The sequence below is a fragment of the Lynx canadensis genome, chromosome F2 (genome assembly GCF_007474595.2).
Source record: "Lynx canadensis isolate LIC74 chromosome F2, mLynCan4.pri.v2, whole genome shotgun sequence".
Classification (NCBI taxonomy): domain Eukaryota; kingdom Metazoa; phylum Chordata; class Mammalia; order Carnivora; family Felidae; genus Lynx; species Lynx canadensis.
This window is the reverse complement of record NC_044320.2, coordinates 60,488,998-60,516,972: the sequence shown is the minus strand read 5'-3', so window position 1 is coordinate 60,516,972 and position 27,975 is coordinate 60,488,998. Positions and strand designations below refer to the sequence as shown.

At 38.2% G+C, this 27,975-nt stretch overlaps 1 protein-coding gene across 5 annotated transcripts; it reads right to left on the bottom strand.

The window, feature by feature from the left end:
• On the bottom strand, positions 1-27,327 carry CF2H8orf89 (chromosome F2 C8orf89 homolog). Of its 5 annotated transcripts, none has more exons than XM_030304353.1 (7): positions 27,154-27,327; positions 10,343-10,509; positions 8,415-8,556; positions 6,296-6,391; positions 5,014-5,069; positions 2,642-2,677; positions 1-266 (listed from the first exon to the last, which is right to left on the bottom strand). In XM_030304353.1, exons 2-7 carry the CDS (start codon positions 10,464-10,466, stop codon positions 118-120), a joined length of 603 nt encoding a protein of 200 aa, XP_030160213.1. In that variant the 5' UTR covers positions 10,467-10,509; positions 27,154-27,327; the 3' UTR covers positions 1-117. The 5 variants fall into 5 exon arrangements, with proteins under 5 accessions (XP_030160213.1, XP_030160211.1, XP_030160214.1 ...); XM_030304351.1 differs by having other exon boundaries at positions 10,343-10,506; XM_030304354.1 differs by lacking the exon at positions 2,642-2,677 and having other exon boundaries at positions 10,343-10,506.
• Positions 27,328-27,975: the final 648 nt, after the last annotated feature.

Genomic DNA, 27,975 nt, shown 5'->3' with positions numbered 1-27,975 from the left:
TTTCCATTTTTATATAAATTATTGCACATCATATCACATATCAAAAAAAGAAAAAGAAGGGAAAAATATATAAACCCTACATATCAGTGAAGAAAGCATCATACCACGTGATATTTATCAGCAGTCTCGCAGGTCTCGTTTCTTGCCCTTTTTTGATCTTCTAGTAGTTTCTTGACGAATGGTATCATACTCCAATATGGCCATTTTGGAAAGTCTCTGTAAGAATTGAGATGGTGCTCCAGCAAGAGGATCGCTGAAACCAGAACCTGTAAAGAAAAAGAAATCAGCTATTAAAGTTAAGTTAGTGCATGGAATGATATGCTCTAAACTATCTCTTTCTCTAAATAAATAAATAAATAAATAAATAATCTCTTTCTCAAATGACCATTAAACACTACTAGTTTTTGATATATCACATTCTTTGAATTAGAAATAGAAAGTGTTTACCTTCTAAAGTGAGTGTGATATTACATCATCTCAAAAAACATTTAAAACAACCTATATGTTTGTTTTTAATCATATAAAACTAAATCTGAGTCTGCACTTCTTTTTTTTAATGTTTATTTATTTTGAGAGAGAGAGCATGCATGCATGTGTACAAGCAGGGAAGAGGCAGAGAGAGGGGGGGCAGAGGGAAAATCCCAAATAGGCTCTGTGCTGTCAGCACAGAACCCAACATGGGGCTTGATCCCATGACCATGAGATCATGACCTGCGCCAAAATCAAGAGTCGGACACTTAACTGACTGAGTCACCCAGGCACTCCCTGACTATGTATTTCTTAAAACATGGGATGGCTGTGGAATTTATTCCAAAGCAAAAGGCACAATCTCCATAAATAATTAACTTGTTTCATAACTTATATGCTCATCAAGTTATTTTCTCCAAATATGCTGTTTCTCATAAATGCTAAGTTTAGTAAAATAGTAAAATTGTAAAGTAAAATAATCATTCACTAACTGAACAGCATTACTCAAGCTTCTATTATAGAGTAGTAGTAATAATAGTAATAGATAACATATATTGAATGATCTCTCTGGGCAAGTACTTTACATTTATTTCATCCATGCAACACTATAAAATAGGTAACTAGTAGTATCTTGGACCACAGATATAAAAAGAAGATTTACCAGGGCTAAAAAATTTGCCCAAGGGCAAAGGATTTGAACCCAGATTCATCAAAATCAAACTTCCTATGCAAATACTACATATTGCTCTAAATATGTAACTATGTATAAATACTTCTATTACAAAATATATAAAACTTTGAAAATATACAGATTCAAACTGTTTTAAAATACTACTATTTAATTTCAAATGGTCACGTATCAGAAAACTTATAAGTAGAAAGTTCAGAGACAGACAAAGAGATAGAGTAGAGGGGAAGAATATGATCAGGATACCGTTCGTAGCAGTACAATGAACCTGACACTTAGAAAAACACTCTGGTGGAGTGCCTGGGTGGCTCAGTCAGTTAAGCCTCCAACTCTTGATTCTGGCTCAGGTCATGATCTCACGGTTTGTGAGTTCAAGCCCCACGTCCAGCTCTGCATTGACAGCACAGAGTCTGCTTGGGATTCTTTGTCTCCCTGTCTCTCTGCCCCTCCCCTGCTTGCTCTCTCTCTCTTTCTCAAAATAAATAAGCATTAAAAGAAAAACCTCTGGCTACAAATGCACTATATTCTAGACCATAAGCAAATGTCAAAAAATTTCAAAATTGCAGTTAAGTTGAAAGTTGTCAATATTAAGATAAATTTTAAATTCTCAAATACTTAGAAATTTATACATACATTCTAGATTATTCACCAGTCAAAAAAGAAATCAAAGTAAACATTAAAATATCTGTAACTAAATAATAAAATATTACAAAACTTGTGTAATGCAAAAGAAGTTATACATGCAGAGGTTTATACCCAAAATCTCTATGTCAGAAAAGAAGGCTTGAAAATTAATAAGCTAGATATAAAATATACATTAGGAGAATAATAAACCCAAAGAACATGGAAGACAAAAGCTAATACAGGAAAGAGAAGAAATCAATGAAGTAGAAAACAAATTTACAATAAGAAAGTTTTTAGATAAGTTCTTGATTGAAGAGACTAATAAAAGAGAAAAGTCTCATAAAAGCAATCAAAAAAATGCAGAAGGCACAAAGAAATAACATTAAAAAAGAGGAAAAGGTTGGGGGGGTGCCTGGGTGGCTCAGTCGGTTAAGCATTTGACTTTGGCTCAAATCATGATCTCCCGGTTTGTGAGTTTGAGGCCTGCATCAGGCTCTGTGCTGACAGCTCAGAGCCTGGAGCTTGTTTCAGATTCTGTGTCTCCCTCTCTCTATGCCCCTCCCTGGCTTGTGCTGTGTCTTGCACTATCTCTCTCAAAAATAAATAAACATTAAGAAAAAAAAAAGAGGAACAGGTAAAGCATGTGACTCTTGATCTCAGGATTGTAGTTGTGAGCCCCATATTGGATGCAGAGATTACTTATAAATAAAATCTTAAAAAAATAATAATAAAAATAAAAATAAATAAAAATAAAATCTTAAAAAAAGAGATAGATAGTACAGATAGAATAAAAACTAAATTTGTGCCAATGTATCTGAAAAATTCTATACAATGCAAAAAATTTTAGAAAATATAACTTACCAAAATTGATTGAAGAATTAGAATGCCTTATAAATCCTAAAATTAAAATGATTGGATCAATATTAAAATAATAATTCTTGCCTTGCAGTCTATTTTGTTTGATATTAGTGTACCTATACAATTCTTTTTATTAGTGTTTGTATGGCTTATATTTTTCCATCCTTGTACTTTTGATCCTTCTTGCCCTTAAATTTAAGGTATGCCTCTTGTAAGCAACATATAGTTATTTTTCTCAGTCTGATACTTTGTTCTTTCATTGAAATATTTAGTCTGCTTATATCTAATTGTTGTTATGTTTAACTTTAAATCTTCAATCTCACTAGTTGTTTTCTATTTGTCCTGTGTTTTATGTTCCTTTTTTCCTCCTTTCTTGTCCTCTTTTGAAATGATCAAGTATTTTCTTGTTATTTATCATATTTCCCCTTTCTATTATTAGCTTGTTACTTGTATTATTTTATTGTTCTTTTAGTGGTTACCAGATTATCACATGTCTCTTTGATATATTACAATCTACTTTAAGTTTGTTATTTCACCATTTTCCAGATAATGCAAGTATCTTACAATATTTTAACTCCACATATGCCCCTCCTACCTCTGTGCTACTATTGACAATATATTTCTACATATATTTTTAAACTTCATAATACTACCGCTACCTCTTTTCATTCTTTCCCAAGTTGTACTTTCATTTTGTATCATTACTCCCTTAATATTTTTTAGTGAAGCTTTGCAGAAAAGAAATTCTTTCAACTTCTATCTGAATGAAAATGTATTTGTTTCACTTTTACTTTTAAAAATATTTTCACTGAATTGAATACAATTCAAGTTTGGCAGTTACTCTTTTAGCACTTGAAAATGCCATTCCACTGTCTTCTTGCTTCCATTGTCTACATTTAAAAAGTCAGTTGTGTATCTTACCATTGCTCCTTTGAAAGTAACATTTGTTTTTTCTCTTTTCGGTTTTTTGTTTTGTTTTGTTTTGTTTTGTTTTAATTTAGTCTTTTTCTTATGATGTGCCTACCTGTGGTTTTCTTTGTTTCTATCCTGCTGAGGATTCATAGAACTTCTTGTATCTGTGCCTTTGTATTTTTCATCAATTTGGGAACTTATCAGTCAGTATGTAAATAGTGTTCCTGTCCTACTCTCTCTCCTCTTATTCTGGAATTAGAATTACACACAAGTAAAGCAGGTTTACCTTGTCACGTAATGACTTGCACACTCTGTTCAGTATTATGTTTTTTCTCCCTCCACTTTAACTGGGTATTTTCTAATGACCTTTCATCTTACTAATCCTATGATATTGTTTTCCACTTTTTCCCCAACTTTAATGCAGTATATTTGACAAATAGAAATTGTATATATTTAAGGTATACAACATGATGACTTGATATACATATACATTGTTACATGATTACCACAATTAAGTTAATTAACACATCCATCACCTCTCATAGTTACCTTTTCTGGAAGGAGATGAGAACACTTGAGATCTACTCCCTTAGCAGATTTCAGTCTACATTACAATATTAGTATCTACAGTCACTAGGCTACACATTAGATCCCCAGAACTTACTCATCTCAGAGCTGTAATTTTGTATCAACATCTCCCCATTTGCCCCAGCTCCAAACCCTGGTAACCACCATTTTATTCCATATACTTGAGCCTTTTTTTTCCCCCCTTGAGATTCCACATATAAGCGATTGATTCCAGTAAGAAAAAGTTCCATGCAAAATTTGTCTTTTCTGTCTGGCTTATTTCACTAAGCATGATGCCCTCTGGATTTAACCATTTTGTCACAACAAATAGGATTTCCTTTTTTACAGCTATATAATACAGGTATTCCCCAGCCTTTCAAAAGTTCATACTAAGCCACTTTACTTTTATGAAACACTGACATTAGTACCTGTTTTTGCTAACTGAAAGAAGTCCAATAAAGATTTTTACTTTTATTTTAAAAAGGTAAAAACAGAAATAGCATTCAGTGTTTGCTTTGCAGCAAGCCATTTTGGAGGCAACATGCACCCTTAACAGTGAGAGTGGCATCATCAAGTTTCATCCTGGGGAACTACACTCAGTGTCTCAGCATCACATTGCCACAGCTTTGAAAAATTTCAAAAGTCAGAAACTCAAATGCTATGCAGGCTATGCCATGGCCCACATGAGAGATGGTGAGAGCCTATCCCAGGGTCCTGAGATAATAAAGGTATGTGCACATGGGACATAGCACCCACTAAGTTTACAAAATAGACAAAGCTTAAAAGAAGCATTAACAGAACAAAGCAATTAAATCAGTGGAAAGAAAGGAAGTTAAAAATATAAACATTAGACAACCTATTACATGTAGTAGGAGAAAAAAAATGAGCCAACTTACCCTTTGGTTTCTGCTGAATTGGTACTACAGTGCATGTCTCCTTAGTCTTCCTTGTCCTAAAATTATATATTTTCATAAAATAAGTTTATATAAATCCACAGTACACTAATTTTTAAAAAAATTTTTAGTGTTTACTTATTTTTGAGAGAGAGAGAGAGAGAGAGAGCGAGCATGCACAAACAGGGAGGGGGAGAGAGGGAGGGAGACAGAGGATAGGAAGCAGGTCCTGTGCTGACAACAAACAATCAGATGTGGGGCTTGAACTCATGACTTCAGCCAAAGTTGGACCCTTACACTTAACCGGCTGAGCCACCCAGACGCCCCAGAGTACACTAATTTAAAATACATAGTAAGAGATAAGAAGTTGTCTCACTTGGTGAAAGACATCACATGGAAAATGAATAAACATTAAAGAAGGCGAATTCATTCTATTGTAACTAATCCAATCAGAAGCAGATATGAACCAACTCAATCCGTCTGTTTTTGTTAATAAATTTTACCAGTAGGTAAGTGTTATGTCTAACTTTCCCCGTATTTATCTTATTTTTTTAAGTTTATTAATTATTTGTTTATTTTGAGAGAAACAGAGACAGCGCAAGTTGGGGAGGGGCAGAGAGGGAGAGAGAGGATCCCAAGCAGACTCCACACTCAGTGTGGATCCCCAGGCGGGTCTTGAACCCACGAAGCTATGAGATCATGAACTGAGCCAAAACTAAGGGTCGGATGCTTAACCAACTGAGCCAGCCAGGCTCCCCTATTTATCTTATTTTTATCTTAACTTTATCTAATCATGATTCAGGGAATGCTAAGAGGAAGGTAGTCAAGATTAGATTGAGAGTATCTAGATATGCCAAACATCAACTATCACTTATTTGTGCACATTTTACCTATTAATCACCACAAAATCTGAATTTTATCTTAATTAACTTTTGTTCCTACTGGAACAGACCTACATAACAAGTGGGTTATTAGAAGAAGTATGTCATGATTGAATCTGCTGTGGGGGAGATAATCCATGCGAACTGCAAACTTTCTGTAACTATATTAAACTTTAGAAGTCAGCCAGAACTTTTAGATGCCCTTTACCTCTAGGATTACCGCTATCAGTTATATTACCAGAGTGTGCCTTGAAAGTCACTGAAAATGTATGATTATAATTAAAGAAATTTGAAAACACAAACTTTTATCCACATTTTAAAAACAAATGTTCACAAATGTTCATATGGAGGGAAACAAGGTATTAAGGGGTTGTACACAAGACAAAGAAAAATGAGTTACTTTCCTGCTTTGCCATGGCTGTTCCCTCACAGGACACTGTGCAATATGCAGAGGAGAATAAAATACTTGCAGGCAACTCGACAGGTTGTCACCAGAAGGGCTAAAATAAAGACACTTGTTTCAAAGACAGTGAAGAGAACTAACATTTACGTTTGCCAAGCACTTCATAAACATGACGGCACGAAGCCACCATTCTTGTACTTCGTATATGAAGGATACTTGTCATAGCATGAATTTAATATATTGAAATGATCTCTCACTGACTACATAAATTCACACTTGAGTCCATGTAAAATGGTGAGGAGTCATTGCACAGACAGCTTAATCGAAAATGGGAAGAAAAAAAACTGAAATAGAGTGAAAACAGTAGGAAGTAAAATGAAGACTTAAAATTAAGAGGTAATTGAGCTAATACAAGGAGTGCTTTCGGGGCTTCCAGTTTCTTAAAGATGGATCATATGCATTGGAAGAAGGGTAACAAGACTGGTCTGTACCAAGAAAAGTTCATTGCCAGAGGCAGTCCTACACCCTCCTCAAAGGGCCCTGGGGCTCCCGATGAAAATGACAAGAGTGAGGTGAATGTTAGGGACACAGGTGTGTCAGTAAAGATGGAAACTCACTGTCCTTAAGCAGGTATTTTACTCATGTTTCCAAAAGACTCTCTCCTTTCTATCCCTGCCATTCCTCCTCTTTTCCCATTATCTACTCCACTAGCAGCTTACTCTTTCTCTTCCACTATCCCTCAATCTGCCTTATTGCATCATTGACTCATGGAAGAAAGAGTAATTTTGCTTTTAATATTTTTATAGCTTGGAAACCTGCCCTCAGATAATATTAAAAAGGATGGGAAAGGCTTCATGTATGCTGTTGTTCATTGTGATATTACTTAGGAAACCAAAAAGTCAAAGCAACTTGTAAGTACAATGATAGGAAATGATTAAATAAACCATGGATATATCAGTGGGATATAATGTAGCCAGTAAGGACCGTCTGAAGATTATGCACTGACCTGAAAAAGTGAATATATGTGATAATAAGTTAAAAAGGCAGAGTACAAAATTGTAAGTACACTAAAATCACAGCTAAAATAAAAGTCCATGAAAATGAGGAAGAAAAGAGAACCAACACCCGATAATAAAAATGGATATGTGAGGATAGGTATATTATCAAAGCATTGTTTTTCTTTTTCCAAATTTTCTTCAAAGTTCTTATTTGTTTTCATAATTTCATAAATAATGCACAACTTTTCATTTTTAGCATATTGTAGTTCTCCATTTATATGACCAAAATTTATTTCAAGAGTAATTAGCAAGAACAGTAACACTAGTGGAAAGCTCAAGAAATATATTCTAAGACTTCGATATTTGTGTGCTACATATAACTAGCTGACTTTAAAGCACATTATAGCAGGAAAAGAATATGAAAACATAAATTTTCCCCTAAAGAGAGTAACAACACAGACGACTATAAATGCTTCGTCTTTTTCAGGCTGGCAGAGTGAACAAGTACTAGACATGCAATAAATACCTGATGAATAAATAAATAAACCAAAGCAGCAACAAAATAGAGTACGAGACTGTCTTACTATAGATCCCTTTGGAGAAAGGGGTTTTCTTTTAATGGTATGTCAGTCAGTCTGATTTATAAAAAGGAAGGCAATTACGATAATGTTTTTAAACACCAATATTCAAAGTGGGTGGGACTTTTCTGGCTGACAAACTCCATTCTGATAGTCAGTGCAGGGTTTTCATTAGGCTGACATCTCATTTAGAATCTCCCCTCACACTAGATCAGTCAAACTATAAACAAAATATTGCAAAGAGTTCATTTATTTTCATTGTGAAAAATCCCAATATTCTCATAGGCAATCTATTCTAGGGCAACGAATACTTTCAAAAGGATTTCCTTAAATCCTTTCAGGAAATGTCACTTGAAAACTGAGAAAAGTGCCTACTTGTCAAACTGAATAAAACTGCTACCTTAGATTTAAAAAATTAAATCTTTTATGAAAAAAAATATTAGTGGGCAAGAAAGAATTAAATTCACTAGCCAGGAAACCTCTACATTTAGCTGTTACTACAAATAAATGTCAAATGAAAGAGAATTGAGTAGAAATGGTGTACCTGACTGGAGGCATCTCAGTATCAATATGCAGCAGTCTTGGATGAACTTCCAGTGGACTTGAACTTACACTTTTTTGGCAACTTTGCAGTCCTGGTAAATATGGCATTTTGACACATTCTTTGAGCTCTTCTAGACCAAATGCTGTGGTGTATTCAAATTAAAAATAGTATCATAATCAACTATATTATTTCTTCATGAAATGTCTTCTTTTGTGACATACTAAAACACATAATACAATATACTAAATCAGTCATTAAGTAGAGAAAAATAAAGCTACTGTAATTTATCTAGTGTCTTTCCCAAGAGAATACCTTTTAACTCCTACTATAGGGACTGTAGGGAAGAGATGATTAAGGGGCTGATTAAGAAGTAGAATAAGGAAAAAGGACAGCTTCATGGATCTCCCAGTCGTCACTGTCCCCTGCCTCATTATTTTATATAATTATAATTTCCAGAATATTAGAGACATTTATGTTGAAATAGAGTTTAAAAGCACTTTTAAGACTCTTATATTACCTGCTATTTTAAATCTTTCTACCTTCCTGCTTTTATGTAAAGTAAGAGGTATAAATACATGATTATTGAGCTAGCAATGACAGATAAATGAATTTTACTTCAGGCATTGATTTTAATTTTCTCTCTGCAAAATTTCATACCAAATCTAGGAACACTAACACTGAAGCATCAAGATTGCTTCTCCTATTGACCTCACATAAAATTGGACAAAGACACTGTCAAATTATTAAAACAAAACAAAACACAATTTCAAAATGAAGGCAATGAATGGAAAAAAAACAGATTAAGAAATTAAAGGTTCGGGTGATCTTTAAATTAAATGTTGAGAATTGGTTTTTAAACTTCCCCTCTCTCTTTTTTTGTTTTAAGCGGGGGGGGGGGGAGGGGAGGGAGGGGCAGAGAGAGCGGGAAAGAGAGTCCCAAGCAGGCTCCACGCTCAATGCAGACCCCGATGTGGGGCTTGATCCCTTGACCCTGAGATGATAACCTGAGCTAAAATCAGGAGCCGGACACTTAACTGATGAGCCACCCAGATGCCCCTTAAGCTTTCCCTACTAAGTAAGTCTAGCACAGGAATAAAAATAGTATCTAATGGGACTGGAGTTATATTAAATGTTCCAAATGCTATTTTGCAACGTTTGATATTTTCTCATTTGGAAAAAAAAAATTGCTTCTCCTGATCAAAAAACATACAAATTTTCTTTTCAGCAATTAGATTTGGGTATAAAAGGGCAGATAAACTAAAGTATCTTTAATGGGAATCTAGTGAAAACGTTGAAGAAATAGAGCAACACATTCAAAACCAGGAGTGATGAAATGGGTTGGGGAGTTTGAATTTTGTGATTTTGAAGAATTACATCTCTATTTATAAAGCTGAAGACAGAATTCAGGATAAATAAGATAATACAATTATAACTTGAAATATAAATTAAAATTAAGCTATTAATACATTCATACACATATCAAAAGTCCTCAAATCAGTCTTTATCGAGCATCTATAGAATATAAGATACTTTCCATATAACTCACACAAAAACCAAAGTTTTGGTTAGAATTACTAATACAAAAAGGTGCTGTCAAAGATTTGGGTTTCTTAAAACATAAAAACCAACTTGACGTGCTTAAAAACAAACACAATTTAGGAAAAGTAAAATGACTCAATGGAGATATTACTGCACTGATATCAAGGGAAGTAGTTCTTCAAAATTTGCTTCCATCATGATTACAGAATTACATTAAGTAAATTAATTCTAATTTGCTTCCATTTTTATTTTCCATAAGCTCAGGATATTATCCTGACATAAATGTTACAAAAATTATGTCTCTCGACTGCTTAAAAAAATACATGTGTAAATTGAAGGCACTATTGTTATATTTTCTTCAGCAAAATAATTGTAAAAAAACAAGTTACCTTTCTTCATTTTTTGTGTTTCCAAAACTGCTTTCCTCCAACTACTCTCAAACAGAAAACAGTCAAGGGAATTTCTGGTGACATTAGAAGTATCAAATTTGATTTCAGGGGATAACACTGGCATTGTTTCTTCTTCTTTCAGCAGTGTTGATGAAAGTGAGATGCTGCTTCAGATACAGGACACAAAATACAAAAAAAAAAAGTATTGCAGAGATAAATACTCTTTCTAATTTGTTTTCCATCATGCAGAGTAAATACTAACATAGACTTACAAGAAAAGTTCACTTATAACATGTAAATACATATTCTTGGGATTTTAAAGTAAGAGGCCTTTAATAATGTAGCTAAAACAGATAGTAGGAGTCATTTAAAACATTTTAATGAATTCTTTCAAATCCTAGGTCACAGATATTTAGCAATATAAAAAAAACTGAAGTCCAATGGCAAGTTATTGTATATAAGACAATAAAATGCTTAGGACTCTCTCAAATATATTACCATTATACACAATAACCAAGTGGTACTTATCTCTGGGATGCAAGTATGGTTCAACACCCCAAAATTAATGTGATATACCACTTTAATAGAATAAAGGATAAAAAAATCACATGATCATCTCAATAGATGCAGAAAAAGCATTTGATAAAATTCCACACTCTTTCATGATAAAAATCTCAACAAACTAGTAATAGAGAGAAATTAGCTCAACATTATAAAGGCTATACATGAAAAGTCCACAATTAATGTCACAATCAATGGTGAAGAATCAAAAGCTTTTCCTCTAAGGTAAGGAATAAGGCAAGGATGACCACTCTTAACGCTTCTATTCAACTATAAGTAATAGCCAGAGTAATCAGGGAAAAAAAGGAATCTAGACTGGAAAAGAAGTAAAACCATCCCTATATACAGATGACAGAAACCCTAAAGACTCCACCAAAAAATGATAGAACAAATCAAGGAATTCAACAAAGTTGCAGGATACAAAATCAATAAACAAAAATCACTTGCACTTTTATACACTGGCAATAAACTATCTGAAAAGGAAATTAGGAAAACAACCAAATTTACAATAGCATCAGAAAGAAAAAAATACTTAGGAATAAACTTAACCAAGGAGAGAACAACTTATACACTGAAAAACAGTGATGAAAAATTAAAGACAAAAACAAGTGGAAAGACATCCCTCATGTCTATAAACTGGAACTTAATTTTGTCCAAATAACCATACTACCCAAAATGATCAACAGATTCAATGCAATTGAAATCCCAATGCATTTTTTACATAAATAGTAAAACAAGTCAAAAATTCATATGGCTTCACAAAGGACCCTAGATAGCCAAAACAATCTTGGAAAGAAGATCAAGCTGGAGGCATCAAACTTCCTAATTGCAAAATATATCACAAAGCTAAAGTAATTAAAACAATATGGTACTGTTAGAAAAAACAGACCATGGGAAGAATAGAATCCAGAAGTAAATCGACATGTATACAGTCAGCTGATCTTTGACAAGGATAACCAAGGGGTACACAATAAGGAAAAGGCAATGTCTTCAACAAATGTCATTGGAAAAACTAGTTATCCACATGCAAAAGAATGAAACTGAGCCCTTACCTTACACCATGTACAAAAATCAACTCAAAATGGATTAAAGACTTAAACCTAAGACCTAAAACTGTAAAACTCTTATAAGAAAACATAGGGGAAAATCTTCATGACATTGATCTTGCAAGGATTTTATGGATATAACACCAAAGACCCAGGAAATAAAAGCAAAAAATAGATAAGTGGGACCTACATAAAACTAAAAAGCTTCTGCATAGCAAAGGAAACAATCAACAGAGTGAAAAGGAAACCTCTGGAGAAAAACATTAGGAAGAAAATATTTGCAAATCATATATCTGATAAGGGGCTAATATCCAAAATATATAACTCCAAAGCAAAATAAAACAAAACAAAACTAAACTAATAACCTTGGTTAAAAATGGGCTTGGACTTGAATAGACATTTCTTCAAAGAAGACATACAGGGGCGCCTGGGTGGCTCAGTCAGTTAAGCGGCCGACTTCGGCTCAGGTCACGATCTCGCGGTCCGCGAGTTTGAGCCCCGCATCGGGCTCTGGGCTGACGGCTCAGAGCCTGGAGCCTGCTTCCGATTCTGTGTCTCCCTCTCTCTCTGCCCCTCCCCCGTTCATGCTGTGTCTCTCTCTGTCTCAAAAATAAATAAACGTTAAAAAAAAAAAAAAAAACAAAACAAAGAAGACATACAAATGGCCAAAAGGTATATGAAAAGATGCTCAATGTCATTAACCATCAGGGCAATGCAAATCAAAAGCATAGTGAGATACCACCTAACACCTATTATGATGGCTACTAGAAAAAAATTGTTTAATGTTTATTTATTTTAAGAGAGAGAGAAACAGTGAGTGCTAGCAGGGGAGGGGAACAGAGAAAGGGAGAGAACGCCAAGCAGGCTCCACACTGTCAGCACAGAGCCTGATGTGGGGCTTGATCCCATGACCCTCGAGATCATGACCTGAGCTGAAATCAAGAGTCAGACACTTTACCAAATGAGCCACCCAGGCGCCCTAAAAAAATTTTCTTAAAGACAGGTATTGATGAGGATGTAGAGAAATTGGAACTGTTGTCCACTATTGGTGGAAATGCAAAATGGTGCAGCCACTATGGAAAAGAGTATGGAGGTTCCTCAAAAAGTAAAAGTAGAACTACCCTAGGATCCAACAATCCCACTTCTGAGTATTAACCCAAAATAACTGAAATCAGAATATCGAAGAGATACCGGCACTCCCATACTCACTGTTGGCACTCTTTACAATGGCCAAGATGTGGGGCGCCTGGGTGGCGCAGTCGGTTAAGCGTCCGACTTCAGCCAGGTCACGATCTCGCGGTCCGTGAGTTCGAGCCCCGCGTCAGGCTCTGGGCTGATGGCTCAGAGCCTGGAGCCTGCTTCCGATTCTGTGTCTCCCTCTCTCTCTGCCCCTTCCCCGTTCATGCTCTGTCTCTCTCTGTCCCAAAAATAAATAAACGTTGAAAAAAAAATTAAAAAAAAAAAACAAAAAACAAAAAACAATGGCCAAGATGTGAAAACAATCTAAAAATCCATCAACACCTGAATGAATAAAGAAAATGTGGTGTAGATATTAATCAGCCACAGAAAAAGAATAAAATCTTGAAATATGTAACAACATGATGAACCTTGAGGACATTCTGCTGAGTGAAATAAGCCAGTCATAGAAAGGGAAAGATTCCACTTATATGAGGTATCTAAAATAGTCAAACTCATAGAAGCACAGAATGGTAGTTTCCAGGGGTTGGGGGGAGGGGAAAATGGGGAGCTGCTAATTAGTGGGTATAAAGTTTCGATTATGCAAGATGAGTAAATTCTAGAGATCTGCTGTTCAACATTGTACCTATAGACAACAATACTGTATTTTACACTTAAAAATATGTTAAGAGGGTAAATCTCATGTTACCACAAAAAAATTAAAATGTTAAAAAATATATGTAAGTAAGAAATCACTGAATTCTCCTGAAACCAATATTGCGCTGTATGTTAACTAAAATTTTAATCAAAAAAATTTTTTTTAAATGACAAATATGGAGTAAATTATAATTTTCAAAGTCTTAAAAGACTCTAAGAATCACAATCCATACTCTATTCTAAGTCCTTCTTTCTCCTTTTACTTGTAAAGGTGAAAATGACCAGAGAGTTTTCTTTCAGCCCCAAGGCAGACCCTCCTTCTCTTCTTAGTAACCTCTCTATCAGGACAGAAGAAACAACCAGAGACTAACAATTAAATGCCTCTTGGGGTATTTTTCAAACCAGGTTAAGAGAAAACTTTCTTAACATGGAGTATTTTTAAAAAGGTTCACACAATGAATACAGGAGGGTTCATCATACTATTATCTCTACAGTTTTTTGTCTATGTTTGAAATTTTCCATAATTAAAAGGAGTAAAAAAGCCCACAGGTGCAAGAATGTACAACTTAAGGAATGTGCTGGGAAACACACACACACACACACACACACACACACACACACATTTTGATCTGATGTTTCCTCAAAACATAACCAACTATAGTGGAGGGAGAAAAATTAAGGTTACTTTATAAGTCTTAAAAAATAAAAAGGAGTGGGGCACCTGGGTGGTTCAGTTGGTTGAGCATCCAACTCTTGATTTCGGCTCAGGTCATAATCTCACAGTTCGTGGGTTTGAGCCCTATGTCTGCCGGCAAGGAGCCTGCTTAGGATTCTCTCCCCCTCTCTCTGCCCCTCCCCTGCTTGTGTACATGCTCTCTCTCTCTCTCTCTCTCTCTCTCTCTCTCTCAAAATAAATAAACTTTAAAAAAATTAAAAAATAAAAAGGGCTGATAGAAAAACCTCACAGAGAAAGAGATTTTTTAATTAGGTTCTAGGGCAGACCATAAAAACTCACTCAAAACAAATGCTTTTGCAAGTTAATGGTAAGGAGACTCAGGATTGAGATAAACTAACTGTTTAAAACAGCTATAAAACAATTACTATATTTTCAAGGCACCTCAAAACATGGTTGTATTTAAATATTTTTTTGTATTAAAAATATTCCAAATATTTTTTTAAATTAAGATTATCTTTTTATCACCTAGCTTAGAACTAGAAGGACATGTTAATTAAATGTTTGTTCATTATTCATTATTTATTCATCTATTCATTCATTTATGACAATCCTATGTCAGGCACCAGATAAGGTCTCTGTTTCTGAAGCTTAGTAAGGAGAGACAGACATTAAATGAGCAAAGAAATTAATAAAGTTTATTTTAGATAAAATACAACTAAAGTATAGCTGATTCTTATTATTCACAATAGTTATGTCCTATAAAGTTGCCATAAACGCTAAAGTAGCAGATACAGAACCACTGCTCCTAGAGAAAATATTAAATTAGGCTCCTGTGAGCCTCTGGTCACAACATTTTTATCAACTGATCAATACTTTCTTTTTAGTGTTTCTGTTTAAAGATACCTTCTTTAATATATATTGTTGAGTCATTAACATCAGACCCATGGCCAACAGCAGTATAACTCATGCCTGAAGGAAGCTTATCTAACACATGTATTTTCTCCATAAGACACAGCATCATCTTCTTGTGCTTAGGAACACCAGACAGAACTTCAGCACTACACTTTTAGCAAAATCACCAAAAAAAAGCACAAACATGTAAAAACACATGGCACTAAACAGATAGTGAAAAGGACATTTCCTTACAGTATGAACACTGTAACAAGAAGGTGGACTATGACCTTGTTCGACCTCAGTGGCAAAGTGTATGTCAGGCAACCCAAATTTTTTACAACTCTGCACATGTCCGCAAGTGACTGGGAATGCACCACAACTACTGATTTCCGAATTACAAATAAATTTTAACGGGTAGGTGAATTAGCAAATACAGAATCCATGAATATTAAGGATTGACTATAGTTCATCATGGCAATGTGCCAAGGGGAAGGAAGTACTTTGGACTGGGTAGCTAAGGAAGACTGTATAGATGAGGTGGTCTTGAGCAGAGATCCAAACGGACCAGAAGCAGAGATATTCGGAGAAAACGTAAGGAGGGAGAGAATTTTCTGCAAAGAGAACAGTGAGTGCAAAGAGCCCAAAGCCAGAATAAGGTTGGCATGTTCTAAAGGAGAAAAAGATCAATTTCTGTGCTGTCCAATAGAGTAGCCACTAGCCATATGTGGCTATTGAGCGCTTGAAATGTGGCTAGTCAGAAGTGAGATGTACTGGAAGTGTGAAATACACAGCAGATTTCAAAGACTTTGAATGGAAAAAAAAAGAATGTAAACCATCTCATTAATCATTTTTATTTTGATTTTATGTTGATAATATATGGATATGTTGAATCAAGTAAAATAGATTATTTAAATTAATTTCACCTGTCTCTTTTTACCTTTGTAATGTGGCTTCTAGAAAATTTTAAATTACATATATGGCTTACAACAAAGAGGGGAATAAGATAAGGCTGGAGAGAGAGCAGGTATCAGATATTTTGCGGCTTTATACATCATAAAGAGTTTGGATTTTATTCTAGGTGCACTGAAAATCCATCAAAAAGTTTTGGGTGGGAAAGAAAATATATTGGTGTTGGGTAAAAAATAAATCCCAAGTTAAAAGGTGCATAAGGGGTGCTGTGGAAACACAAAGGGAGTAGTTAATTCTCAGGAAAGGCTTTGAGGAGATGACCTTTAAGCTAAGTCTTAAGCCAAATCCAGGTCAGGGGGAGTGGGTCAGGGCACTCTAGAGTGTCACTGCTGGATGATGACACAGGGGTATCAAAAAGAGTGCTCTATACAAGGAATGCAAGCAGTTAAGTATGGCCAGAGTGACAATGTCTTCCTTGACATTCTTCAAAGAATCCTAAATCTGTATCTTCAGGCCTCTCTTCTGAGCAATAGGCACATATAAATGACTACTTATTAGATATTTTCCCTCAAAATATGTTAACCCCATCAAAATCTGTTTCCCTCAGTATTCCCTAACATAGTACATGACATTGCCATCCTTCGATGGCACAAAATAGAAAGCTGGTAGGCAACAGCGACAACCTCTCTTCTCCTAAATCTAGTCATTCAAAACCCATTAGTAGTGAAGGCCTAAACCAAAGAAACAGCAGACTGAAAGCCAAGCTGGGTAGAGGTGAATGAGGTGACATCCAGAGGACCTGGGGACTCTATATGACTGGTACTATTCACAAAGTTAGGAAGATGGGGTGAGGAACCAGTGTGAGTGAGAAGAGAAATTCACTTGTGCATAAAATGAGTTTGAGGTGCCTGTGTGACATTCACAGCAGGGGATATCCAGAGGTGGGAGTGAGGTTAGCCAAGACATTCAGTTTGGTAGGCATCAGCACAGGTAGAGCCTTGAGAACAGATCAGGCTGTCCAGGGTGAGTGGAGTGTACAAGTGAAGAGTTATGAAGAATAAGAGCAAGTCCAAGGCAACTAATATTTGAAAGACAGAAGAAGAATCTGTTGACCATAGAGAAGACCAAAAAGGACTGGCAAAAGAGAAGAACCAAGTAAGGGGTGCCAATAAAAACCAAAGGCAAAGAGAGTTTTAAGAAACAGGAAGTGGTGGGATGCCTGGGTGGCTCAGTTGGTTAAGTGTTTGACTCTTGACTTTGGCTCAGGTCATGATGTCACAGTTCATGAGTTCAAGCCCCACGTCAGGCTACGCACTGGCAGTGTGGAGCCTGCTTGGGATTCTCTCTCCTTCTCCCTCTCTGCCCCTCCTGTGGTCTCTCTCTTTCTCTCAATAATGAATGAATGAATGAATGAATGAACTTTAAAAATAAAAAAAGGAGGGGCACCTGGGTGGCTCAGTCAGTTGGGTGTCCGACTTCAGTTCAGGGCATGATCTCACAGTCCGTGAGTTCGAGCCCCGCGTCGGGCTCTCTGCTGACAGCTCAGAGCCTGGAGCCTGCTTTGGATTCTGTGTCTCCCTCTCTCCCTACCCCTTCCCTGCTCATGCTCTGTCTCTCTCTGTCTCAAAAATAAATTTTAAAAAACATTAAAAAAATAAAATAAAATAAAAAAGGAAAAGAAAAGGAAGTGATGACCAATTTCATCAGAGAGCAACATACTGCCAAAAGAGCTGTATTTAAACGTGAGAGACTCTTGAGCATGATATAGTCCTCTAAGGATAAAGACAATCAAAAAGGAGAGATTGAAAATACAAGAGGAAAAGAATTAATGAAGCATTATCCTGGAGGAGATGGGGGAGTGAGAATCAAAAATATCTGCCTTTTACAATCAAAGATTTTTTAAAAAATGTTTCTATTAAACAACAGCAGGCAGAATAAGGAAGCAGTGCAAAAAAACCAAGGATACATATAAGTTTGCCAGTGCTTCCATAACAAAGTACCACAGACTGGGTGGCTTCAACAACAGAGATTTAGGGTCTCACAGTTCCGGAGGCTGGAAGTTCAAAATCAGTGTCAATAGGGTTGGGTTGCTCTAAGGGCTGTGAGTAAAAGATCTGTCCCAGGCCTTTCTCCTCAGCTTGTAGAAGGTTGTCCTCTCCCTTTGTCTTCACGTCACCTTCCCACTATACATGTCTTGTGTCCAAATTACCCCTTTTTATAAGGGCACTGGTCATACTAGGTTAGGGCCCACTCTAATGACCTCATATTAACTTGATTACCTCTGTAAAGATCCTATCTCCAAATAAGGTCATATTCGGAGGTTGAGTTAGGACTTTGACATATGAATTTGGGGTGGGGGACAAAATTCAATACATAACACTACATCATAGCCTATATAAAATATGTGTTGGAGACAACTTTTAAAATTCTATTAAGTAAACATAAAAATTTATTCACTCCCTCAAAACCAGTTTCTAAAAATCAAAAAAAAGGATAATATACTACAATTGAGATCTTCACAATTCTACAATACAGTAATAACTGTTGACATTCTTGGCAACATTTGAGGGAGAAAAATACTCTGAAAAGTCTTCTGTATCAAAGACAATAGTAAGTTCAGTAACATGTTGGTATTAAATGCATTTGCCATACACTAATCCTTTAAAAATTGGAAACCCATAGTAGTTACCTGTACTCTTCAGTCTTCAAATGATAGAAAATCCAAAATATGTGCTTAAACAAAAGATTTTTCGTCAGATAAAAGTCTGGCCAGACACCTAAGCTTTGGTGCCAAGATATCAGGGACCCCCATACATTTCTATCTTACTGCTCCAATGCCCTCAATATATAGTATCTACTTTATAGTTCAAGATAGCTGGTTGTGTTAATGAACATTTATACTGGTGCTGATGGGAACCAGGATTTTTAGAGTGGAAGAAAAAGATACAGACTTATCATCAATAAAATTAAGCAAAAACCCTGAAGTCCCAACTACGAATTGGAAGTGTAAGACTTTCATCTAAAAAAGAAAAAAGACAAAAAAACTGTTTTCTATCTCTGTCCACTAAAACTAACAATAAAATTTTTTTTTTCAACGTTTATTTATTTTTTGGGGACACAGAGAGACAGAGCATGAACGGGGGAGGGGCAGAGAGAGAGGGAGACACAGAATCGGAAGCAGGCTCCAGGCTCTGAGCCATCAGCCCAGAGCCTGACGCGGGGCTCGAACTCACGGACCGCGAGATCGTGACCTGGCTGAAGTCGGACGCCCAACCGACTGCGCCACCCAGGCGCCCCTAAAACTAACAATTAAAATGTGACTTAAAAAACCCACAAATACAAAAACGCTGATTTGAAGGGGCACACGCACCGCAATGTTTATAGCAGCATTATCAACAATAGCCAAAGCACGGAAAGAGCCCAAATGTCCATCGACAGATGAACAGATAAAGAAGATTTGGTATATATATACAATGGAATATTACTGGTGATCAAAAAGAATGAAATCTTGCCATTTGCAACAATATGGATGGAACTAGAGTGTACCATGCTGAGGGAAATAAGTCAGAAAAGACAAATATATGATTTCACTCATATGTGGAATTTAAGAAACAAAACAGATGAATATACGGGAAGGAAAGCAAAAAGAATATAAAAACAGAGGAAGACAAACTGTAAGAGACTCTTAAATACAGAGAACAAACGGTTGCTGGCAGGGTGTTGGGTGGGGGGATGGGCTAAATGGGTGATGGACATTAAGGAGGACACTTGTTGGGATGAGCAGTGGGTGTTGTATGTAAGTGATGAATCACTAAATTCTACTCCTGAAATCATTATTATACTATATATTAACTAACTCGGATTTACATTAAAAAAAAAATTTTTTTAAGCCACAGACAACCAGGGCCTCTTGAAGAAATAGCTGATTCCAGGTCTGTGGAAGGAAATGTACAAGATGAGCCTAGAACATACTGCCATTCCAGAGACCTAGTAATCTATCAATGAAGATTATAATCATTAGTCATCAACCTAAAAAGGTTCCCAACCGACCAAAAATGAGAATTATAAGCGTGAATGAGAATATTAACTGCAATGAACCTAAATATATTAAATATGTATAATACACACATGTACAGGCTTATCTTCTTTTATTGTTCTTTGCTTTATTATACTTCACAGATAATTGTTTTTTTACAAATTGAAGGTGTGTGCCAACCCTGAGTGAAGCAATTCTATTGGTGCCATTTTTCTGACAGCAACTTATTTACAATACATCCTATCCACCTATATAATCCCTATTCCTGTCATCTATTCCTGGATAGGGAAAAATATTCATTTTATTAAACTTTCCATGCCTCAGTCTCCCTACCTAGGGAACTAATAAGCTCTACCTTACAGAGTTATTGTGAAGTTTAAAGGTAATTTTAAAAAAGCATCTAGCTAAATGCCTAGTATGCTGCTTTACTTCTCAAAAACGAACCTTCAGTTCAGACTGCAGTAAAGGTGTCTTTATATGCACAAACATGTGATGGCTGCTATTATTATCATAATTATCATGATTATTATCATAGGCCAAGAATCAAGTGTAATGGCTGGGTATGAGAGGTACAGCTTGACTCAACACCTCTTCCTCTCTTCCTCTTTTCCTTTCGGGGTAAAGCTGTAACCCTAGACCTCTCCTCTTTTTCTTCATACTGTCCTGTTCTTGCCTTATGGTTTCCATGCCTTCGTCTCCTTGAATATTACAAATTTAACTATTTTCCCATGATGTTCTATTCAGTTTGGTGGTTTACATCTCCCATTTCCTGTATCTGTCAAGTCTCCTTCTTTGGGGCTTATTTCCTTATATAATTTGTAAACTTTGTGAGCTCATCTTTAAAGAGATTGCTATTTATAGGAGTCTAGTATTCCCTGAGCTATGAGAACTTTGCTATACAGAGTTTTCCATTAGTCTCTGTCTCGCCCTGGGTTTTGGAGGTGCCAGACCAGTTAATATGTCAATTTCCTGGACTGTGGTCTCTGAAGCATGTGGTAATGTGACACCAGAGACCAGACTTGAGCTGTGTGGGTATGAAGCTGTGCAGAGTCTATGTGCAGGGTTTAACAGTGAACTCTTTTCCTGCCATAGTTCACATGGATGGCAAGCTTCCTTGTAACCTCCTCAGGCCAATGAGGGGGCATTTTTCTAGTTATCATCTCAGTGTCTGTACCAGGTTGTATTTTTCAAAGAAGGATGCACTAAAACATGTCTATTCCTACATGTTCTTCCTTCAGTGTGATAGTGACATTCCTCCTTCAAGAGGTGAGGTCTGTGTTCCCCCTCCCTGAAACTAACTTCATGAGTCAATAAAGTATAGTAGAAGTGACACTGCATGATTTCCAAGGCTAGGGCATAAAAGGCCATAGAACTTTCGCTGGCTCTCTCTTGGGATATTCACCTTTGAAATCCAGCCACCATTTTGTGAGGAAGCCAGGTGACAAGAAGAAGCCACCATATAAGGTTGCAGCTGACATGCACAGCTAAGGTCTCAGTCCACAGCCAGCATCAACCATCAGACATAGGAATGAATGAGCCTGCAGGTGATTCTAGCCCCAAGCTTTCAATTCTTTCATCTGAGGCCCCAGACATCATGAAGCAGAGCCAAGCTGTCCCTGCTGTGCACTGTCCGAATTCCTGACCCACAGAATCCCTGAGCACAATAAATGGTTGTTTTCCATGACTAAGTTTTGGAGAAATTTGTGATGCAGTCATAGTAACTGGAACAGTGCTCCTTTGTGACTTCCAGCTTTCGGCAGATGCTCAACAGTGGCTTCCTATGTGAGCATTCCTTCATTTGTGGCACCTGGGGATTTCCTTCCCATGGTCTCTAGCTCAGCTACATTTCCATAAATTATCTTATTATATTTTACCCAGCATTGGAAATATACTGAAATACAATGGAGTCCCTTCCCTGTCAGCTCATTCTGCCACACTGCTCAGAAGTTCCCATAACTTTTCAAATGAGGACATAAAAACACTGATGAATTTGATTTCTCTTATATATAAAGATACTTAAAAATAAAAAAGGGGTGTCTGGGTGGCTCAGTTGGTTAAGTGTCCAACTTTGGCAGGGTTTAACAGCAAACTCTTTTCCTGCCATAGTTCAAGTGGATGGCACCAATTGGAACCAACCGGCTCAGGTCATGATCTCGCAGTTTGTGAGTTTGAGCCCCGCGTCGGGCTCTGTGCTGACAGCTTGCAGCCTGGAGCCTGCTGCAGATTCTGTGTCTCTGTCTCTTTACCCCTCCCCTACTCAGGCACCATCTCTCTCTCTCCCTCTGTCTCTTAAATAAAAACCAAATATTTTTTCAATTTAAAAAAAAAGAAAAAAAGAGAAAAAGAAAATGACCCTATAGAAAATGTATTTACTAAAGAACAGATAGTTCATTTCAGAAAAAAAAAAAATACAAATGGTCAATAAAAGTTCGCTAGTTCTCGGGGCGCCTGGGTGGCTCAGTCGGTTAAGCGTCCGACTTCGGCTCAGGTCATGATCTCGCGGTTCCGTGAGTTCGAGCCCCGTGTCGGGCTCTGTGCTGACTGCTCAGAGCCTGGAGCCTGTTTCAGATTCTGTGTCTCCCTCTCTCTCTGCCCCTCCCCCGTTCATGCTCTGTCTCTCTCTGTCTCAAAAATAAATAAACGTTAAAAAAAAATTAAAAAAAAAAGTTCACTAGTTCTCAAATAAAAGCAAAATAATATAATGAGCTACGGCTTCTGCCAACCAAAATGGCAAGGAGTTTTCTCTAATAGTAGACAATGTAAGATGGGGCTCAAGGAAAACAGGTGGTCTCATAAAGTTTCAGTGTATGTATGGGTATAATACTTCCAGAAAGCAATCTAGCAACATATATGTCCTTATAATCTTACATACTTTTGGCCCATCTACTCCACTTCCAAGTATTTATCCTAAAGGAAGGATCATTGATATATACAAATATTTATCTTCAAGGATGTCAAATCCTGCATTTTTTATAATAGAAAAGAAAAAAGGCTGAAAATAACCCAAGCATCAAAGGGCAGATGGTAAGATTATCTTTATTTTTAGCTTTGTTTAAAGCAAAATATTTATCAAGTGAACATAAAGACAAGTTGTGGATTCAGTGAGAAAGCTAGTTATTTATTTATCCACAATGCCAGTCATTGTTCTAGGAGCTAAAATACGAAAATGATGAAGATGCAAAAGCGTATAGCATGTTGGGGGGAACAAAGTAAACAAGCAGCTATAGTTCATTACGATAAACATTTCTTTTTAAGTTTATTTATTTATCTTGAGAGAGAAAGAGAGTGTGTGGGAGGGGCAGAGAGAGAGAGAAAGAGGGAGAGAGAGAATCCCAAGCAGGCTCTGTTCTGTCAGCACCGAGCCCCACGCAGGGCTTGAAATCCCGACTGTGACATCATGACCTGAGCTGAGATCAAGAGTCAGACACTCAACCGACTGAGCTACCCAGGCACCCCCATGATGATAAATCCTGATGATAAAGCTGTGTTTCATTTCTGTGGTACAACAGAGAGCATTTGCTAACCTAACCAGATTGGGAAAGTGGGAGCCTTGCTTTTGTTTTGAGCGAGGGATGGTCAAGCGCAGTCCCACGGGTTTTCCTAAGTAGAAATTGTGACACAGAAGGTGGAATGTCTACTAAAACTCTTGCTCCTCCAGAGAATAGAGTTGTTTCTGAGAAATGGCTACCTCCCTGTGATCAGAACTTGAGTGAGTGTAATGTGTAATACTCTCTGCAAGAAGCTTTTAAGAAGCAGGTCCGCTTTCTCCGTACTTTCTCCCTTCCCTTCTGCTGACTGCAGTGACATAATAGGGAAGTGTTAATAAATGGTAGAGTCTGGGTCCTGCAACCAATTGGAAGAAAGCTGCCTGCTGACCAGGAATACCCGCCTTGGAATTGCTGGGTGAGCAAGAATAAAATTTTGCATGTTAAGTCACTAAAACGTTGAGGTCTGTTTGTCATCATATCTAGCAACAGACTAATACATGCCCAAGTGTGACGATATTAGCTCACTTATTCAAATATACTAAGCATGTACTATGTGCGAATCAATATGCCATGTGCATGACAAATACGAAGATGAACTAAATAGAGATTCTGCCTTCACAGAAGTTCCAATCCAAAAGGAAAAACAGTAGCCACTCATACAACTGTAAGAGAAGGCAAAGTGTGACATTACAGCCTGAGGGGAGATAGCTATCTCACATCAGGAGGGTTAAAAGAAGGCAGATATTATTTTCACATAGAAGTTCCAAAAAGACTTGGAAAAGCTAGAAAATGACATTCAGATAGAATTTAGACAGGCAGAAATGTTGGTATGGGCATTCCAGGAAAAGATATAGATGTGAAAGATGCCCTGGAGAACAGAGGGGGTTCAGCTAGGGGTGCTGTGAGAGATAAAGAAATGGCAGATTGGGGAGATCACAGACGAATCTGAATGCCAGCCAATGTGGTTTGCACTTCCTTCTTTGAGCAACAGGAAGGCACTGGTGGGGTTTTGAACAGAGGTGCGGCAAATTCACAGCTAAGCTTTAGGAAGACTGATCTGGCAGAGGCTGGATCTAAGTTAAGAGGTTACTATACTAAAAAGAGGCCAGAGGGCTTACATTAGAGTAGCAACAGTGAGAATACAAGTTGATTGAGTTTAGGAGGTTCAGCAAAGACAAAAGAGTCAAAGATGACTGAGACTGTGAACTTGGGTGACTAAGAGAATTACGAATTACATGCAAAGAGAAATTGCTAGTCTGGGGGTGGAGAGCAACAGAGAGCTCAGTTTTAGATAAAAGGAGTGCGGGACATCCAGGTTGAGCTATGGAATCTGGATCTAAATTAGGAATTGAGGACTGTAGCTTTGGTTGCGAGAAGAAATTTTAAGAGTTATCTGTTCACCTAGTAAGAATTAAGGCCAGAGACTGGATTAAAGTTGCCAAAGAAGACTTGAGAGGGAGAAAAAAGCCAGATTTCCTTAAAATGTACACAAACGAGGAAGATAAAGAAAAGGCTGAGAGGTGATTGGAGAGGCAGACAATACAGAGAAACGAGAATCATCAAAAGCACTGCACCGTGTCCAATTCTATAGGAGTTGGGAGCGGAAAGAGCTGCTAATAACACTGTAGCACCAAAAGCACGATCTCATTTAATCTTCAAACAACCCGATGAAACACAATTCTCCGGTCAATTACTGACCAGGAATTCATACCCAACAAAGAACACATTTTATTTAATTGGAGTAAAATGAGTCTGGATGCTAATCTTGATTCTGCCCTTCAATGGCTACATAACTATAGGGTCATGAAGAAAATAACAGTGCCTCAGATTCTCATAGGGTTAGTGAGAATTAAATTTCAAAATGATGTAAAGTTTTCAGCACAGTGCTGGACATGTGATAAACATTCAGCAAGTGGAAACTATGTTTTTAATTTTTTTTTAAATAATAATGAACACAGATTTTTCCCAACACGGTCTGCTGATGGAAATATAAATTAGTAAAGAGTTTTTGTAAGGCAAGATGCTACCAAAAATTTTTTACATACACACATCTGACCCAGCAATTCTGCTTCAAGGAATTCATTTTATAGAACTGTTCCCATGTATGGGAATGTTCACCGTTGCATTATTTGTAACAAGGAAAGATTGGAACCAATCTTAATGAGGAATGGTTACGTAAATTACAATACAATAAATTACATACGGATCACCTCTACCACATCAATGCAGACCTAAATAAACTGAGAGGAAAGGTATCTGCCACATGTCAAGTGAAAAGGACAACTTCTCAAAAGATATGATTCCAATGATGATAGAAAAAACAGATGCAAAAAGAGTAGAAAGATAAACACTAAAATAATTCTAAGAAGTCTTAGAAAGAAAGAAGGAAAAGGTAAAGAGGGCTTTCATCTCTAAGGCTATATACTTCTGTTTGAATGACAACTACTAATGTATTATAATGTAATTTTAAAAATGTAAGAACTTAAAAAAAGAAATGTCAGGAGTATTTTTGAAGAAATGCCGCCGGAAAGGGCGATTTAAATTCACCATTAGCAATGCAGATAAAAGTCAAAGCAGGGCAGGAATTCTCCTGCTTCGCAGAGGACAATACCCTGAAAATGGTGGCCAAATTGCATTTCTTTGGACAGAGGCTTCCGTTTTCATGTTTAATGACCCCAAAAATGTTGTAGGGTAGAATGACCCATACAATAGAACAGACTGTCTACATTGCACAATTTTTTTCTAGTATTTTTAACCCACGAAAAAAGTAACCAACAACAAACTCCAGGTAAATCAGAAATGGCACAAAGCAAAATCGGCGGTGAAAACGGGGCCAGAGCTAAGACGCTGACCGTCCCAAGCTCTGCTGCACAGGGCGGGGTGCAAGAGGGAAAGTGAGGGAAGTACGGTGGCAGTCAAGGGCAGAGGGTAAACACATTCTCCCTCGCCCCGCTTCAGTTTAAATCCTGGGCGGGCTGGAGGGCCACCCTGTAAGGGCGTGTCCACTTGACGCACGGATGTCCACGCTACAGCCTGTACGGAGCTTGAGGAGTGTGGACACGTACAGATCTGGCAGGCCGGTCCTCGGTGCCCGGGTTTCGTCCTGTCTCTCCGCTTCACCCGACCCCGCCCGGCAGCCTTGGTCCGGTCCTTCAGCCCCCGCATACCCGCCAGCTCCCCTCCAAGTGCGTCAAGAGAATCCCTGGAGTGACCCACGAGCCTCGCTGGGCTAGTTTCCCCTGCCCAGGAAGGGGCCTGACCAGCTGACCTTTTGGGCCCCCACCTCCCCTTCAGCCCTGCCCCTGCAAGGTCCTCTGCCCCCCCGGAGCCCCTCGGCCGGGGCTCCCCCGGAGATCGCCCGCACTCACTGTCCCCACAGATCCACCGCGGAGGGGCGGGGCTTCTTCGCGTGCCTGGACCTCGGCGGTGGTGCCCAGGTCTGAGGCTCCCGCGGCGGGACCAAGGGGGGCAGCGGACAGCGCGGGAGCCAGCGACGGCCCCCAGCCGACCCGAGCCCCTGGCTCAACCCGGCCTGGGCGCGGGGCTGGCCGTGGCGGCGGGGCGGGGCGGGCAGCCAGTCGCTCTCAGGGGCGCGGCTCTCGGGGCGAACATGCTCGGCGGCCGGCAGCCCGGCGACGCTCGGGAGCGCGGCACGCCCGCCGCTCAGCCCCGCCCGGCCCGGCCTGCGGCTCCGGTGGCTGCAGCCCCGCCCGCCCGTTGCGTGCCGGTTGCCAGGCGCCAGGGGCTTCCGGTTGCCTCCCGCGCGAGGTCACCGGCCGCGGCCCCAGTAGCAGGGACCAACAGTTGGGGTGCCGCGCCAGGAAAGCACTTGGGCGGCTAGGAGGCCGCTAGGACTCACTCGACAACTACTATCGGTGCCACGGCCTTTGCAGTCACAGCTGCAGGGGTGGGAGGGAGGGTGCTGAAACAAGGCCGGTGTATAGGAGTCAGTGGTGGCACAAGGTCAGTGGGGCACGAAAAGTTGTGTCATGCATCGACAGGGTGCGTAGTGGGCGGCTGGACCAGGTTGGTGATATGCAGTTCCCTGGGTTGCATTTTTAAGATTCAAACTAACCAGGCTCTCCGGTGTATTGATGAGTCTGGAACTTTCAAACAGCCCAGCAATACTTGCCCAGCCCATCTTAGGTTAAGTGACAGTCATCCCCGCCCCACCCCCCACCCCCAGTCCC

Excerpts from the sequence above, each read along its gene's own strand:
- CF2H8orf89 (XM_030304353.1), bottom strand. The coding sequence starts at position 10,466 with ATGCCAGTGTTATCCCCTGAAATCAAATTTGATACTTCTAATGTCACC. Across the intron at positions 8,557-10,342 it reads AACACAAAAAATGAAGAAAG|CATTTGGTCTAGAAGAGCTC; the intron begins GTAACTTGTTTT and ends AATACACCACAG. Across the intron at positions 2,678-5,013 it reads AATTCAGCAGAAACCAAAGG|GATTTATAAGGCATTCTAAT; the intron begins GTAAGTTGGCTC and ends TTTTAATTTTAG.